The sequence below is a fragment of the Manis pentadactyla genome, chromosome X (assembly GCF_030020395.1).
Source record: "Manis pentadactyla isolate mManPen7 chromosome X, mManPen7.hap1, whole genome shotgun sequence".
NCBI classification, from domain to species: Eukaryota; Metazoa; Chordata; class Mammalia; order Pholidota; family Manidae; genus Manis; species Manis pentadactyla.
The window spans coordinates 19,041,222-19,059,744 of NC_080038.1; the positions used below are offsets into that span (position 1 = coordinate 19,041,222).

At 40.2% G+C, this 18,523-nt stretch overlaps 1 protein-coding gene across 3 annotated transcripts in view; it reads right to left on the bottom strand.

Annotated features, from left to right (window-relative positions):
- PCYT1B (phosphate cytidylyltransferase 1B, choline) overlaps nucleotides 1-18,523 on the bottom strand; it is a 118,613-nt gene that overhangs the window by 60,882 nt on the left and 39,208 nt on the right. For 2 of the 3 annotated variants that reach the window (XM_036912789.2, XM_036912788.2), the window contains exon 2: nucleotides 6,858-6,957. The exons of the other annotated variant lie outside the window; for it this stretch is intronic. In XM_036912789.2, coding sequence (XP_036768684.1) covers nucleotides 6,858-6,957 — 100 coding nt within the window. The remainder of the gene's footprint in view (nucleotides 1-6,857; nucleotides 6,958-18,523) is intronic. 3 annotated transcript variants of the gene reach the window in all.

The following is an 18,523-nucleotide window of genomic DNA, read 5'->3' on the forward strand; positions in this document are numbered from 1 at the left end:
TAAGACTTAGATTTAAAATTGTGATTATTTCTTGATGTAGTACACTTCATCAATTTGGAACATAAATTAAAAGGAATTTTATATTAATAGATTCAGATGGTACAATGTTTCTAATAAATTAAATTTCTCTAATAAAAAACTCAAGAGACTTTATGTCAGATAGGGAATTGCAATTATTCCCAATTATACACCATTTTGAACAAACAGAATTGCCTTCACAGGATTATACTGTATTCTAAATAAGGCCCAGTAAATAGAAAATGCTTTGAAATAACAAACTGTCTAATGAGGGATCCTTGGTTTCAATGCTCTTATTCAATTTGAATTCAATTGAGGAAAATTTGTTTTAAGATATAAACCCCACGGGAAAGCAGATGGCAGTTTTATAGAACTTTTTGTTATTGATTCAGAGGTGATCAAGATAAATGAATTCAGGAAGCAGGGAGGAAAGAAAAGAAAGATGACATAATTACTGAGAAAAAGGCCATTTTCTAAGTCTTTGAAGAGTATTTGTGGAGTTGATTTTGCAATGAGCTCACTTTTAAAAATTGTAGTGTGTCAGCAACTGCCAGACTGGGAAACTCTGCAGGACCCACCCCCACAAATAGAACTTGGTCTCTTCAACAAATAAACGTCAAGAAAAAAGAAAGAGAGAAGGATGGACAGGGACCTGCAGTTTAAAGGAGATTTAAAAGACCTATCAAACATATTGTAATGTATGGACAGCATTTGGATTTTAGTTTAAACAAACTAGAAATAAATGATGACATAAGATAATTGGAAACGGGAACACTGGATATTTGATGATATTAAAGAATTACTGTTCATTTTTAGGTGAGATAGTGGTATAGTGATTTATTTTTAATATAATCCTTTTTTTAGACATCTGTACAGAGATATTTATGGATGAAATGATAGGCAGTCTGGGATTTTGTTTCAATTCAACAGGAGAGAGCTGATGTGAGCGTGCATGAGGCAAGACTGGCTAGGGGTTGGTGGTTGTTGTGTATGGATAATGGACACATAAAGGTTCATTATATTGTTCTACTTTTGTGTATATTTGAAATTCTCCATAATAAAAATTTTTGATAGAATGTGGGTTTTTTTTTAGTTTGTATATTTGTTTTAGTTTTTTGAGGTTTTTTCTGGACATCCTTTTAGGTATCTAGGGACCATTCAGAACCTCCATGTTAGGAACCACTGGCCTGTTAAGCTGGGGGTTGACAATGATCACTAGTAAGAACATGACTATTCCATGGCCATCATGGAGAGACCTTAAGGTGGCTCCTAACGATCCCCGCCTCTTGGTGCTTATGCCTTTGTGTGAGTACCCTCCCTTTGAAGTCTGAGTGGGACTTGTGACTTGCTTCTGACCAGTAAAACCTAGCAAAGATGATAGATGTCACTCCCATGATTATTTGGCAGTATGTAAGACTCCATGTTGCAAAGTCCACGTGATTGTTTCATAGGTCACTTTTCAATGAAGCAGACATTTTTTTAAAAGGGAAAATCAGTTCTAATTTCCTATTTTCCTTCTCAAAAAGGGAATTTGTATTATTTTGTTTCTATAGTATGTAGTTTCCCAAGTTTATTTCTCAAGAACTGCTTTAATGAATTTTGCCTTATTTGTGAGCTACCTATACTATATATAGTTTACTTAATTTTCTTAATGTACTTTTTTTAAAAACTTCAACTTAATGTACTTAAAAGCCAGACATCAAGCATTATCATTTATTGAAAATTGTTTTGCTAGCTATAAGTAAAAGGAAATTATGCAGTTTATGTAAAACTATGTAAACTTTATAAACTTGGACTCTGCCTTTATCTCAAGACAAAGGAGTGACTCTCTCTTGTCCCAGGATACTTACTAAACCTTGTAGGTTCATAGCTCCACAGCAGGCCTAGTTGAGCTAAGAGCAAAGGTGCCCGTTCCAATTACTCTACTATGTTCCTTCTCTAGAGCTTTCATCACCCTTGTGACCCCACCGATGAGGTCCAGGAGCCAGGAGCTAGGAGCAGTTTGTCATTACCTCTTTTAGAATTTATACACCAGCCTTGTCTGGGCAGACCTAAGACTGCAAAATATATGGTAGGCAATTGTATTAAGTGATAAAATAGGGCTAGTGCAGGAGATAGTGAAAGACTTCAGTGGTAACCATAGACTTGAAGTGCATGATAAACCCCAAATGGGGGTCTGTTTTATCTTTTTGCTAGAATGCTCAAAGACAGTGCCACAAAATGGTAATTGCTTACCACTCTTGAAAATTACCAAACACTTCAAAAAAGTAATGATGCTTTTCCTGTTTTCTTAAAAAGTAGTCCAACAGTAAGATTTTTAAAAATTCTCTGAGCTTTTCTACTACCCACACAATGCCCCGACAATTATATTTGGACAATTTCTCTATCACTCCCTCCAACCAGTACCACCGGTCATTCTTAGGCAGCACTTCTTGGCTCTTGAAGTGTGCTGCCAGGACAGGCAGCATCAGCAGCACCTGGACCTTGTTGGCAATGCAGATCCTCAAGCCCCATCCCAGCCCTACTGAGTCTGAAATTGCCGGTACCTCTAGAGCACACTAAGCACCTAAGTTTGTAAGCCACTGCTCTTAGGAAACCATGGTCTTCACGGTGTGGTCTAAGACTATTATGCGCCTTCTAGGTAATCAAAAAGCCAACTTTTTGTCACATTTTAACACTGATGTTAGAAGTTCCAAATATAGGAATTTCTAGCAGAAGTTTCCTGGCCAGGTGGCCATTAACATCACAAATTCTCTTGCATAAAGTCTCAAGTCCATCACCCTAGATAAGAGGGGAGACGTTCTCTTCTAAGACTGGGAGTTCACCTTTGCTCCATTTCACTCCTCGTGTAGTGACCCACGTTCCACACAGCCCACCACCCAACTATTTCAAAATGCACCTCCATCTTATTCTAGCCTGATTTTTGAGTTTAAACTCCTTGGGGTTAGACAAGGTGCAGATGCCCCATCTCACCCCGTTAACTCAATGCTGGCTCAACGCCTCAGACCAAACTCTCTGATTCTGTTTTCAGAGGACAAGCTCCTTCTTTTGTCCCAACCTTCTGTTTTGTTCATTCACTCACTCATGAAATATTTACTGAGCACACAGCCCTTGAGCACAAGTACCTCTCTAGGTGTCAGTAAGATAGCAGTGAGCATGGCAGACAGCACCATCTTGACAGATCATGGCTACTGTCTGTGCACACACCTTCCACTATCTGGTTCAAAGCCTGAGAGTGTTTTTGCTGAGCTCCATGGTCCGCTGTGGCCTGTGCTCCACAGGGAAGCCCAGTGTGGTGGACACAGCCGGGGTTTGATGTGAAAGGGACTTGGGGTCGAATCCTAGCTCTACCCACTGCCACTTAACAGCTGAATAGCCCTGTGCAGATTCATGGCCTCTCTGAAACCTTCATTTTCTCATTGCTCAAGTACTAAAACTACGAACCACAGAGCTGTGATGGTGAAATGACATGACACGTATAAAGAACTTGGTGCAGAGCAAACATGTAATCAAATGTTATTATGAAGCAAACTGTCCTTTGTCCCATGGATTCTATTAAATGTGGAATGTCTGTTTTTTGCAATGGTGAATGGAAACCATTGTTATGCCATCTTACATGGCTCAAAGCTTACCTGCTCAACTAGGCTTATTTTCCACTCCATTCCAATCAACAGGAATGCCAGTCATTCATTTACTGCTACACAACTCCCTATTTCTGGGCCTTCACTCCTCATGTTCCACTTGCCCAGAATACCCTTCTATTCTGCCCACATGGTCCAAGTCTTACTTCTCCCAAAAGGATCAGCTCAGGTCTGCCCTAAGGTCTTGCCTGACTGCTCCAGGCCCATATGAATCTGCCCTTTCTTAAAACTACCACTTACCAGGGGGGACCTGGTATAGGGGAAAGCCTAGTAAACATAATATTCTTCATGTAAGTGTAGATTAATGATAACAAAAAAAAAAGCAGTTCCTGTGTGGTGACCTCCAATGAGTTCTACACAATGGTATAAAGGGCATATCAAAGTGTGGGCAAAGGGTCTGTTGGTGTTTATACAGAGGATCAAAGCCTAACTGGGCTACCCAGAAAATGAACTAAGATACGATATGAAGAAGAACTTCTAACATCAGCACTCTCTGGAAGAGTCATACCAGAAGATGATCATCAAAAAACCTCAACAAAGATCCAGGCACTGCTACAGTTGTAGCTGCATTCATTCCACCGGTTCCTGGACTTGCCATGGGAATAAAGAAGGAGATATCTAAGCTGGCCTGTGCATACAGTAAAACAACAAATTTGAGTGGATCTATACTGTCGGAACTCAACCAAGAATTAGGAGAAGTGCAAGTTGTAGCACTCCAAAATCTCACAACTACAGACTATCTACTGTTAAAAGAACATATGGGATGTGAACAGTTCCCAGGAATGGGTTGTTTTAACTTGTCTGATTTCTCTCAGACTGTTCAAGTTCAGTTGGACAATATCCATCATATCATAGATGAATTTTCACAAATGCCTAGGATGCCTAACTGGTTTTCTTGGTTTCACTGGAGATGGCTGGTAATTATAGGTCTGCTTTGGTTATGTAACTGTATTCCTATTATGTTAATGTGTGTGCGCAATTTAATTAGTAGTTTTAAACCTATACATGCTTAAGTTACTCTACAAGAAGATATGTCAAAGAAATAATCAATCTTCCCATGTTTTCCTCCATCTGCTACTTCTATAGCTTTTCTTCTTCCTTCCTAATTACAACCCTTACATAGAATTCGTGCTTCATATCGAATTTACCGAGTATCATAATTCTTCCAAGTGGTAAAGATACCTCAAGACAAATGCTGGGCATAGAAGCCACAGGGCATAAATCTGCAAAGAAGTAAAAAGCTAACCTTTTCAAACAATATTGCTTCTCTCTCACTTACCAACTTTACATTTCCCTGTATGGCCCCGGAAGATGACTGGTTAGCCAGAGATGGGTAAGATTCCTCAAGGGAGGAACAACCTAAGACAGGCACAGTCGCAGGGGGGCCATCAGGTGAGAAATTGGGGATCAACAGAGGTGAGGCTTAGAACCTCAGCCCCCCTGTTTTGAGAGAAATCTTCTGTATCCGTGGATGTTTTCTTGCCCTTGTCTAGCTTGGATTAACACTTAGTCTACAGGCACACACCTGATCATCTACATTTGCTCTCTTACAACACTAAACTATGTTTTCTACCTTTATCTTGCATCTACCTACCACCTCAGCATTTTATTAAAAATAATAATAATAATAATAATAAGGGAGAAATGTGGGATTCACATATAAATCAAGTATAAAAATAAAACGAATATTCATATTTGACCTGATGATTTATAGTTCATAATGCGTGATCAAAACCGAAAGTTTCTGTAATGACTGCCCTTGTACTGTTCACCATGTAAGAACTTATTCACTATGTAAGAATTTGTTCACCATGTAAGAACTTGTTCGTCATGCTTCAGAAGATTGGAGACTGATGAGAATTAGGCTTGGGGAGGATTAATGATTGTGCATTGAGCATTGAGTCCCCTATACAGAATTTTATCGTTGTTAACCATTTGATCAATAAATATGATAGGTGCCCTCTCAAAAAAAAAAAAACTACCACTTACCATCTGTGGCATAGGATTTACCCCCTAAGCACATGCATACATCCTACTGGTGGGTTTTACTTCTTATCTACTAGCCTCTTTAATGGTAGTGAAAGCTCTTGGGAAACAGAGATCATACCTTATAGTTCTTTTTAAATTTCTTCCCTGTCCATCTCTGGTATAGGCTACAGGAGGAAAAGAATGAACAAACTCCTAGAGCACAGCCTAGGCTCTTTCATTTAAGGCATACTTGGAGAAACTTTTTTAAAACACAGACTTTTAAGAATGGACATAATTACCATCAGTAGATGAATGGATAAAGAAGAGGTGGTACATATACACAATGCAATATTATTCAGCCATAAGAAGAAAACAAATCCTACCATTTGCAACAACATGGATGGAGCTAGCAGGTATTATGCTCAGTGAAATAAGCCAGGCGGATAAAGACAAGTATCAAATGATTTCACTCATGTGGAGTATAGGAACAAAAAAAAAAACTGAAGGAACAAAACAGGAGCAGATTCATAGAACCCAAAAATGGACTAACAGTTACCAAAGGGAAAGGGACTGGGGAGGGTGGGTGGGAAGGGACAGATAAGGGGGAAAAAGGGGCATTACAGTTAGCACACATAATGTAGGGGGTGGGGCACAGGGAAGGCAGTACAACACAGAGAAGACAAGTAGTGATTCTATAGCATCTTAGTACGCTGATGGACAGTGACTGTAATGAGGTATGTGGTGGGGACTTGATAATGGGGGGAGTCTAGTAACCACAATGTTGTTCATGGAATTGTACATTAATGATACCAAAATAAAAATAAAAAAGAATGGACATAATTAGAGTAGTTTAGGTTTGTCTAAGCCCTCACAGTTTAAAAAATGCTTTGGCATTTTTAACTGAATCCAGTTGTCACAAAAACCCTGTAAAGCAGGTATCATTCTCCATTTGCACAAGAGGAAAGCAATTCAGATCATTCTCATGACCTGCCCAAGGCTGTAGAACTAGGAAACGGTAGAGCTGGGCTCCAGCTCTGGCCTTGTGCTCATCTTTTACTGGACTACTTTGGTTGCTCTCGGTGTCACTGTTGGTGTTTACCCTTTTTGCACTATGTATAAATCTCTCAACTCAACTCTCCAATTGAAAGTGCTGCTCCAATAATGACAGGCCTTCCACTACTCTAGATGGCAGGATGGGGCCCATTTGGAGAACAAGAAGTACAGCCTCACCTGGTGTTCCTAGGCGGGCCTGAGCAATAGTCAGTTTTTCATGGGGTGCTTGGCACTGGCAGCTGGTTTCATCTGCAAATGGGGCAGGTGCAGTCAGAGTCTAGAAGGGAAACAGAAAGGGAATACAGTCGGACAAACTTTCCTTTTGCACTAACTTCCCCTGAAGGTTTATTTCTGCTGGCTACACAGACGTGAGTAAGAAGCAGAATATGCCCACTGGGTCTTCCAGAGAAATATTGTACTGCTAGAAATGAAAAGAGGGCCATTGTCATGGAAACCTTATTTTGACTGATGCTTCAGAAATAACGAGAGCACTTCAGTGTTTACTATATGCCAGGTACCAGGTGAGGTGCTCCAGATATGTCATATCTTCTAGGTCCCACAACACCCTAAGATGGTGTGGGAAAGTTGGGGTTCCTATGGCCAGGATCCTCACTGAACTTGAACCACCTGATGATGTAACTGGCCTGTTGCTGGGCTACCGCTTCCACACCTTTAGGCAATGAGCTATTATTGAGCTATATAAAGGGCTCGGCCCATGGCTCTGGGCGGAGGCAGAGACGCTAGTGCTCGACCTGCCGCTGGAGAACAAGCCGGGTAATAAACCCTTTCACCCCAAAGAGCGTTTTGCAGTCAATTTCTTTGGTCACACTGAATCCATAGTGAACTTGCCCAGGCTGAAACCCATTGGCAAGACAGATGGCTAGATACTTCTACCTTCTATAGGATAATACCATCTCTATTTCACAGAAAAGGAAACTGAGGCTCAGCAGGATTAAGAAATGTGCTAAATCATGCCCTTGGAAAGTCACAATGCTCAGCTTTGAACATTTCATAACCAATGATGAGGGCAGACTTCACATGTAGACTTACCCACGCCCCAGGGTACTCGGCTGGAAGGAATGCCATACCCAGAAGTGTGGCAGACATCGCCTGTATTTCACACACGCCAGCCCTGCCAATCACAAACTCTGACGTCTCTTCAGTGCAAAGGCCAAAGCTGTCATCTGTGCCCTGGGAGGGCCTAAAAGCACAGCATTTCTGGCAGGCAGCAGATAACTGCTCCTTTGGAAGCTCCAACAGCCACCAATGGCTGGAGGCCCCGCCCCAGGCAGCCGGGGCTGGGGCTCAGGGGAGTGCTGTGAGAGAGATGTAGTCACTTGGAAGCCTGCCCAGGAAATGGCTCTGCATTTTTTAGCCAGCCTCTTAAACTGAAAACCTCACTCTCTCAAGACAGAGGAAGACAAAGCAAGCGGTATTTTTGCAAACAGGGCAAATGCAATCCAGAGTGGTCCATCTGTACTCTTGGAACCATGTCACTACCGCGGTCATCACTACATCATCTTTGGTATTTTTTTTAAGCTGAAATTGACAAGTCAGGGTAAGCATTACTCAGGTGGTTGCATCAATTAGTGTTTAGACAGACATAAGTGTCCTTCATTTGGGAAGACTCTACTGAAGAATGAGCGATACATTTGAAGAGGGGCTGTGACCCACTTCTACTATTCATTTATTCATTGACTCATTCATTCACTGGTTTAAATCTATGTCAGGTGCTATCTTAGAACTGGGGATGGGAGGAGAGATAAGACCAATCCCAGTCCCCGCATTTCCCCTGCACTGTCAAGCCGGCAGCCTTGCCCCTCCTCACCCGCTCCTCAGTGTAGCACCTTATGCCCCAGAAGTTGGAGTCCTGCCCTAGAGTTGTTCAGAAACCTCCCAATCACTTAAGACTTTCTTCATCTCCACCCTCTCAGGGGTTAAGAAAGGGAGGGCTCAGAGTGCAAACCAAGACTTGGAACATGGACTCAGGAAACTTGAGTCCATTACTGGTTCTTTTTCAGATACATTAAGGTAACCTTGTGGGCCACAGCAGCATTTGTAATGTGGCAAAGGAGTGCATTTGTAATGAAGGTGAGACAGGGACGGTGGATGTAGTCAGAGTAGGGTGAGGGCCTCCGGAGGGGGCAGGGCTTCATATTTGCAGTCAGAGCAAGGTAACTACATGCAAGGAAACCTCCCTACTAAAACTCAATGTTAAACATTAAGCTCTAGAATCATTCTTCAGTGACATCAGTTAATGTTCCCCAGATAAAGAAAAGTAGCACATGTTTTATTATGCTAACCATTTATAATCATGTGTAAGATTCACTTTAGCATACTAAAAGGCCCAGGCCTATGTGCTGTCTTTCCTCCTTCAGATCTGATGAAGTGATTTTGCAAACTGGGCAACTAATTTAGCAAGTAAGCCCAGGCATAAACAACACAGTAAAAGGCAAGAAGGATTCCACCTTAAAGATAAGATTGCATTTTAATACCCAAGAAGTTAAGATGGTAGAAATTCTTAACTTACTCTTTAGCAAACAATACCTCAGCCCACCTTGGGGGCTGAGCAGGTGGCCTTGTTTCATATGCCCCCAGATCAAGATGCTGGTATCTCAGAGAGAAATCATCAGAGGAAGTTGCTTGTGTTAAGTTAATTCTAAATATTCAGGGACCACTTAACAAGTCCACACCCCTAAGTTTTTTACATGTTCTCGAAAAATCCTCAACTGCCTATAAAACCCCTAGACAACACACCACCACGGGTTCTCTTGTCCCCTCCTGGCGTGAGCCAGGAGCTCTTTCCTCTCACTTTATTTCTAAATAAAAGCCTGTACCTTGCTCTCCTACCTTGACTGTTTGTGAAGCTCATTCTTCGATTTCGTGAACAAGAACCCCGGCATCAATAGCAGAGGCTCCTTAGCCACAAAATCCCCTTTTTGGCACTTACAGGCTGTGTATTCCAATCTGGCCTTTCTGGTTGAAAGGAACTGACACTCACTAAAGTTAGCTCAAGCGATGAAGGGTTATTTTGAGGCCACTCTGACACAGAAAGTGGACAGGGGTGTCGGGGGAGAAAAGGCAGATAAAGGGTCAGTGCCTGGCCCCAGAGTGCTCTGCACTGACCTGGTTGCTCTCTGCATGCCATTCTTTCTGTCCCACTCCCATTTACCCTATGTATTTCCACTACATTAAAGTCTCTGCTTGCCTTTTCTCCTCTCTTATAAACTTCAGCCTGAATATACCCATCACGGTCTCCTTGGCTTTCCTTCCTAACACTCATTCAACAACTTCTCATTGAGGCTTTTAGTCTCAATGCCTACCAACTTACTGCGTCTTTGCATGCTTCCCAATACAGATTCTTAAGGGAGAATCAGACTGGCCAAACTCTTCTTTTTGAACCAGGCCACAACCAGGATTAACTGGTATTGAGTCAAGTGCCCTCTTGGGGCCCACCCACTGGCTGGTAAAGGGAGGAGTGGAGAGGGAGGTCATGGGTAGCTTGCCGTTGCCCATTTAACAGAAGCTGTAGTTGGGGCAAGAAATGTATTTGACTTTGTGTACTCTTAAAGAAGTTCCTTGACTTAGTTGAATGCCCTAAGGCATCCGTCTGTAAAATGGGTACCTGTCTCTCAGGGTTGCTGTGAAAAATGGAAAGATGTGTAAAGTACTGGTGCTCAATAAGTTGTGGCTATTATATTACTGCTATTGGTATTGATTATTATATATAATATATAATATTATATCTTATATAATAGATAATGTAGTGCCCATGAAATAAGCAAATTGAGTCATGAATAAACTTTTAGGACACAACCTAAATAGATAAATGGATTGGTGAAAGGGATTAGTTTATATTAATGATTCATTAACCTTTAATAGATGTGAACAGTGAATCTTTTTCACATGATCTAAAATAAATTACTATTTGGAGATCTTATGTGCTAGTCACAAAGTTTATTAACGAGATAAGGTGTTGTTGTTTTCCAAGAAAGGTGTATTCTAGACGGCATGAAATCTGGTAATTAAAGCAAAGATAGAGAAAGTTGTAAAGCAACAACAGTTACTCAAAGGCAAAGAAAATGTTTACATGCACTGTATATTTTGTTCTTAATTATTGAGGCCTCAAAGTACAAAAAAGGGAGAAGCGAAGAGATGGAAGGCAGAGAGTTCATAAATGAGCTCGTGTGTGCATGTGTGCACACATGTGCTTGTGAGCATGTGATCACCCTTCCCAGCAGTTGACGTGGAGAAGGCCCTGTGTCAGGAATGGGGAGAACACAAAAATAAATGAGCCACAGCTTTGCTGTCAACACGGCCAAAACATTGCCTTCCAAAGTGGAGCAGAATTATCTCCTGGGTTTAGAGTCAAGCTCTGCATTCAGAAAGACATTGGTCAAGGCCCAGCTACCATCAACTGGCCCTGTGACCTGACACAATAATTTTAGTCCAAACACCCCAGAACTCTTTCTTCTCTGAGTCAGAATACATCATTTATTTACAAGGAATTCTATGCTACTCAATTCTGTGTCCTCTTCCAAGAGGCAGACCAACCTCAGGACAATGAGAGTAAGATAGCCACAGACTCTAGAGAAGGGCAGGGACTGGCCCAACCTGGCCTCCAGGCTCCACACTGACCTTCAAGGACTCAGGCTCCCATCCATTCCGTGCCACCTGCCAGACCTGGGATGGTTTCAGGGACCCTCTGTTCTAGGCCCTACATAAGACGTGAAACTGAGGCCCAATAACATAATAGCTAAATCTTAAATGCCTACATAGTGCCATGTATCCATCTATTCACTAAGCATGTTCAGCGTATTAGCTCATTTCATTTGTATCACAACTTTGTGAGGTAGGTAGTCTCCACGGAACAGTACGGGACCTGCCTCCAACACTGACACCCAGGAGCAGCAAGACACAACACCAGTGGCAGATCCCACAGACTCACGTAAATTTTTGGCTCCCTTTGAACTGACGAAACTCAGTATTTTTAGACAATTAGGACAGAGGGACCCAAAAGGAGACACTGGACTTCCTGATAATTAGAGAAGAGGGGCAAACAATTAATTGAAAAAGCAGAAGCATGTGACCATATTTTTACCCAGACTTAGTCTAAGTTAGATAAATTACATGTAACTACTGGCAAGTCTTAGCTTAGACTCCACATCACCCGGGTCACTTCACTCAGTGTTGACTAGCTCCTGCTATGTTTCATATGATGCTAGATAAATGGAAGAGAGAAGAAAGGAAGGAACACAATTGGCTCTGGGGCAGCAATCCTCAAAGGTGAAGGGTGACCATTTTAGAATGGAGGAGCTATTAGCTTGAAAAGACATAATCAATTTTCAATAATTTTATAGCTGGGAAAAAACCTACCTTTTTCAATAAACAAATCATAGAAATTAAGCCTCTGGACTGGAAGAGATCATCAGGCGATACACTATGCCCCATTTAGGAAGCCATATTCCAAATTCAGGGCTGGGGAGGCACATGGAATTTTTATGTTTAGCAGAGAGCAAGGATTTTAAAGGGTTAAGAAGCCCAGGCCCAGCATCCTGGACCTCACATGGACAAAGGCCTTGCCAGACCACAGACTTGGAGCTAGACTGCAATAAAACTTTCTACCAAACTTAAGATTTCAGAGCACCCAGTCATTCATTGCATGTGAACACGTTGCCTGTTTGTCATACAAGTTCTGATTATGTAAACCCTAGTACCATATCAAAGCCATATTCCCATCAGGCTTTTTTTTTCTTTTTTCAATTAAAGTATAGTTGATAGACAATATTACATTGGTTTCAAGTACGCAACATAGTGATTCAACAGTTTTATACATTACTAAACCTTCAGGCTTTTTAAAGGGGAAGATATTAAGTATTGGGCATTTCATTTGCAAAATGTGTTCAATTGGACATTTTCAAATATTTATTTAAAAGCTATCAGGCACTATAGAAATTATATGATGCATACATTACTTGAGTGCAAACAATGGTGGGTAGAAGCTGTACCTATGCAATGTGCATCACTGACAACAGATCAGACAGCAAGCTAAAAAACCAATCAGAACTGAGCATAGTACTGCTGACGGTGACAGCAGCCACAGAATTTGGTTGTTTAAGCTAAGCAGTTCTTAACTGGGCAACCCAGTTAGCCAGGCCTGCATTAAAATCCTATCTCCATTATTTAACATCCATTTAATTTTTAGAAAATCGTTGGTTCTTAGCCTCTCTAGCCTTCAGCGTCCTCATCTATAAAAGGGGGATAATAAAATGATCTACCTCATGAAGCTGTTGTGAGGAGTAAATGAAATGTTCATGTGATTAGTATCTTCCTTTTGCCTCTCCAGAATCCACTCTATTCCTACCCTTCTCTGTTCCTTTCTGTATGGCTTCCTATATGGATTGCACCAATGAACTCTGCTGCTTTCAGTTGGGTTGGGTCTACAGGAAGCATGGAAAACACTGGAGGGCAGGACAAGAGTGAGCTCAGGGTATCTGTCTCCATGCTAGGAAGAAGTATGTTGGTTCTGTCCTTTTACCGAAATCCACAGCTCCTGTAAGGGGGCCTTCTCTATAGAACACTTTGCAAAGTTCCAGTAACCACGCTCTCCCTTTGCCCCTTCATGCCTAGGGATGACACCCCACAATGTTTATAGGTCTAGAGTGTATACTATTCCATGTAGCTTCCTTAATCCCTGCCCATGCCTTTGTAAGTAGTCCCTTTATTAAACTCTCTTCTTATTTCTCCTTTAGAGTGAGTCTTCTGTGTCTGAACAGTCTTAACTGATAGAGTATATATAACAGTATGATACCAGTCTCAATAAATGCTAGCTAGCAAATGTTGATGGGGCATGTCATGTCAGAAGCATAGAGATCAACTGAAAAGTGAATTACCAATAGTTAATAAAGTCATAACCATCTCAAGAATGTCTTCCAGTAGGAAAGAATATTATGAGGACAGAGATTTTAATCAGGATATGCAAAAGAGAGAAGAGCAGGACTTCAGAAAGAATCTATACTTCCCCCACGTAGGCCTTTTGCCTCTGGACTTACCAGCTTTAGAACCACAAATTCAGAGGTATAAAAAGACATCATAAAATCTCATCCCTCAGGCCCATGCTGTTAGGTTTCTATTTGCTTGTCAGTGAACATATTTTTTAAGACCTGATTTTATTTGGGATCAGAGTATTTCAGCCTTTTGAAGATAAAGAGGAAAGAAAAAGTAGATTTTGTAGTTGACTATAGACCTAACACATATGAATCACTGGCTTCTTGGACTGTCATTGACTATGAAGAGTCTCATCGGGCAGCTATCAGAAAGCTTCAACAGATGCCAGTGGAGTGGAGGAAAAGGAGGCCCAGGACATGGGTCAGCACCAAGAAATAGCATTTTTCATTTAACTAAGAATAGTATGCACATATTATAAAGTAATAGGCACCATTAAATACAGTACAAAAAAAATACAGTACAAGATACTGAGAGGGAACAATTTCCAAGATATTTTGTTGAATGCAAAAAGCAAGTCACAAAACAGTATGTATAATATGTAAACATGTTATGTAGTATGATTAAAGAGAAAGAAAGACATAGGTAATTGTACAGAAATAATTTACAACTGTGCTGTCCAATACAGTAGCCATTAGTCAAATGTGGCTATTAAAACTAAAATTAGCCATTTGCCACATGTGGCTATTAAAACTGAAATTATAATTAAAACTAAATACAATTAAAAAGTCAGTTTCTCAGTCACACTAGCCACATTTCAAGTGCTCAACAACCACGTGGCTACTGGCTACTGTATTAGTACAGATATAGAACATGCCTGTCATTGCAGAATGTTCTATTGGACAGCACTGGCCTAGAAGGACACATAACAAACTTACCCAGAGTTACCAATGGGGGAAAAGATGGCATTAGGAGAAGAGATCAAAGGATGTGTTCATTGTTTACACCATATATATTGTTTTATTTATACAATGAGAACACATTCATGTAATGTATCTAATTTAAAAATAAACAAAAAATTTCCTCTCCTATGAATTCAGAGATGCAGGAAATTAAATCAAGGATCAGGTGTCCCAAATGTGTGTGTGTGTGTCATTTACAGGTAGATGTCAAACATAAAAAAAGGAATACTTTGAAAAACAACTATCATCCATAAACTAACTGATAATGATATTATTCTCAGGTATATTTAAAAACTGATAATGATGTTATTCTCAGGGGACATTTAAAACTCATTTCAGCTTTTACAAATTTAAATTGTCTTCAAAATATCTATGAGGTATATGGAGGTGTTAAGAAGTAGTCAGACTCTGGATAGATTTTGAATGAATAAAATTCAGAATCGATTGGATACAAAGTATGAAAGAATGAGAAGAGTCCACATAACTCCAGAGTTACTGGTCTGAAGAACTGGAAAGATGACACTGCCATTCCTTAGGATGGGGAAGGCACTGGAAGAGTAGGTCTGAGGGTGTGGGGGACGGGTATGGGGGACAGGATGGGAGAGCAAGAATTCCATTCTCACTCATTTGATTTGACATGCCTACTAGATCTCCAAGTGGAGATGTTGGGTAGGTAGTTGTATTGACAAGTCTGGAGTTTGGGGCAGAGGACTAAGCTAGTGATACAGGTTAAGAAGCAATCAGAATATAAATGATATTTAAAGCCACTAGACTAGATTCATTCATTCAGCCAAGGGCAAAAGTTCAGGCTTAAGAGAGGTCCTGGTCATCAGATGAGGAGACACTGTATATTATGGCCAGTCTTCCCCCACTACTGGACAACAGGGACTTGGCCTGTGCTGTTCATTGCAATATCCCTACTTTCTAGGGAAATTTCTGGCAGACAGAAGGTCCTCAATAAATAATTGTAGAATGGGAGAATTTAAGTCACTGTAAAGAGATTAATTATTGATAAAGAACCAGAGAGAGAATGATTATTAATAAAGATTCCTGATAAAGATTAAACTCAGTAGGAAAATACAATTATCAGTGTTTCATAATTTTTTTTTACCATCATCATAAGATATACTATAGAAAACCAGGGAAAATAAAGATAGGAAAGCAAGGCTCACCAATAATTCCACTTCCCAAATACAACCCTTGTTAATGATTCCTATATTGCTCTTCAAGCTTTCTGATATGTTACATATACATATTAACAACTTTGGAATCTTACTACATAAACAGCTTTTTTCACTCAGTATGTCAAGATTATTTTGTCATTTAAACAGTCTTCAACCTCACTTTTTTTTAAGAGACTATTTTTTAGAGAAGTTTTATGTACATAGAAAAACAAGCAATAGGCACAGATTATTTCCCATATACCTCTAATTTTGATAGCTATAAAACGTTCCACTGGATTGGAAAACCATAACTCATTGAAATATTTCACTTCTGCTGAATATTAAGTTGTTTGTATTTTACTAACATAAATAACATTCCTCACATAATTCTGAACCTCTGATTATTTCCTTAGGATAGATGCCTATGAGGAGAATTACTTAGATCAGGGGTATGAGCATTTTAAAGATAAATATCTGAAGAACATTTTACCATATATTGGTAAACTATGTTCTACAAAAGCTGTACCACTTATACACACATTACAATGTATGAAAACACCTATCTTGCTTCCTTCTCACTGGCACTGAGTATTATCTTTGTCAACTTTATAGACCAAAAAAAAAAAATGGCTTCATGCTGATTCAATTTGCATTATTTTGATTACAAGAAAGATTGAACATTTTTCAAATGTTTATTAGCCATTTGTATTTCCTTCTGAGAACAAATGTGTCCTTTGCTCATTTTCCTGTTGTTGAGAGTGTTTTGAATTTAGTGAAAAGTAAAATAATAGCACAGTCAAAAAATTATCTTTTAAAAAATACATTTTCCAACTTTATCTGGAGTCCCCTCATAAGAAGTCCATTCTCTAAACCAATGCATGAACAACCACATCTAGGTCAGGCTGGTAATTACTACCCTTCCAGCAATCAGGGATCAGAATTGTTATTACATCCTAGGGATACAGGCCTCCTTTAAACACTGACCACCCATAAGCCATAACTCCCCTGTGTGGCTACCTTCCAAACCCAAAGCAGTGGATTTCCAGCAGCTGGAAGACTCTTAGTACTGTAAATAATACCACATTTCCTTTATTCTAAAACGTACATTTTCTTCTAACATCTCTGAGATTAGGAGGGTGTCTTACAAGAAAATCAGTGTTGGCAATTTTCTGACATTGTAACACCTCTGAGATGGAAGTGTACCTCATAATTAATGGCATCTGAGAGTCATGAAATGCAGAGATGGTATTAACAATAGAAAATAATCTTTGCTTAGAGATAAAAAATTCCATACCCTAAATCAATTTTGTTCTTAGGCAATTGAGCTTAAGGAGCTTATGATGAACATTAGTAACAATCATATCTCATTCATATCCCATCTCCTTCCTCAAAGGACTGGAGGTGACCTTAAAAAAATAAAATCTGAAAGTTTAAGATGAGAGTTGCAAGATCTGGGATGATGGGGGAAATACGGGTTTCAAAAAAAGGTCAGGGGTGAGATGAGCACACAGGAAGCTCTGTCACACTCCTCTACAGTTCAGAGAGGGGGGCGGCAAAAATGGCTTTAAGCTCCCAGCAGTCAAAGCAAAGAGGAAGACAAAGTTAATATTGTCCTTAAGCAGAAAACAAAATCACTGTTGAGGAGAAGCACAGCAATTCTTGATACCAAATTTTACAGGAATTCCTCCCCTGGTGCCTCCACAAGGGGCCCGCAGGCTGATGCCTTCGAGACATGGATATACTCAACAATGGCCCCCTGATAAAGACAATCCTGTTTTTTGTGTTCGTCTCCGTAGCACCCTCCATGCAAGGCAGAGCCTCAGAACCAGAAAAAAACAGTTCAGGAAAGCAGTTCTACAAGGGGCCAAACATGCAGTGTGAAAATGCAGTTCTCTCCAGGGCTGGATTCCCAAGGACACAATTTAGAATATCAAGGCCAGGGTTTTCTAATGTGGGATGGGCAAGAAAACCCATTAGAGAGCAACACTTGTACTTAGATTTTGTATTAAAAAACAAGACAGCAAGCATTATTAATATCTACTTCTAATAACCAGATTTACACTGGTGCCCCCAAGGAAAAATGTGGCCTGGATCCCCCTGACATTTTCGTGTGCTTTCAGCGTATTGCAGTATAATGCAGTTCATCCGGGCCTACACAGTGCATTTGTGGATTATATTATCTAGTTTTAACTAAACCAATGCTCACAAATCAGCAGGTGGCTTAAAATATTTCCCACAATGAATAGAAAAGCAAAGATAATACAAGTGCAGAGAAAGAAGACAGTGGCAGAGCCGACCCTTCTGCTCCTTGTATGAGTTCTGCATCAGCCACATGACCAGGTGTGAACAATGAGGACCTAATCAGATCTGACAAGAAGACAGCTGAATCGGCAATTATCGCAAACAAGACTATTTGAAATATCTGCTACCATTAGCATTAAACTTCACCTGGAGCGTCCATTGTACCTTGAGATATTAGTTAATGATGGGATGAAGCTATTGTAATTGCCATGATACTTAAAAATGAGGCATCCAGAACAGGAAAACAAACCTCTGTGATTTTTTTCAGCAACGTTTCAAGACATGTGATACTCAATCCAGTACTTCACCAACTACTGTTACGTGTAATGATCAATGTTTAGGAGCCTGTTTCGAGTTTCCACAATTCAATAGAAAAAAACCAAAAGTTTCATACCATTGCAGAAACACCTGCTCTTCATGCCACAGTAAAACAAGCTGCTCTAATGTGTAGAGAAAAAAAATGGATGTCAAA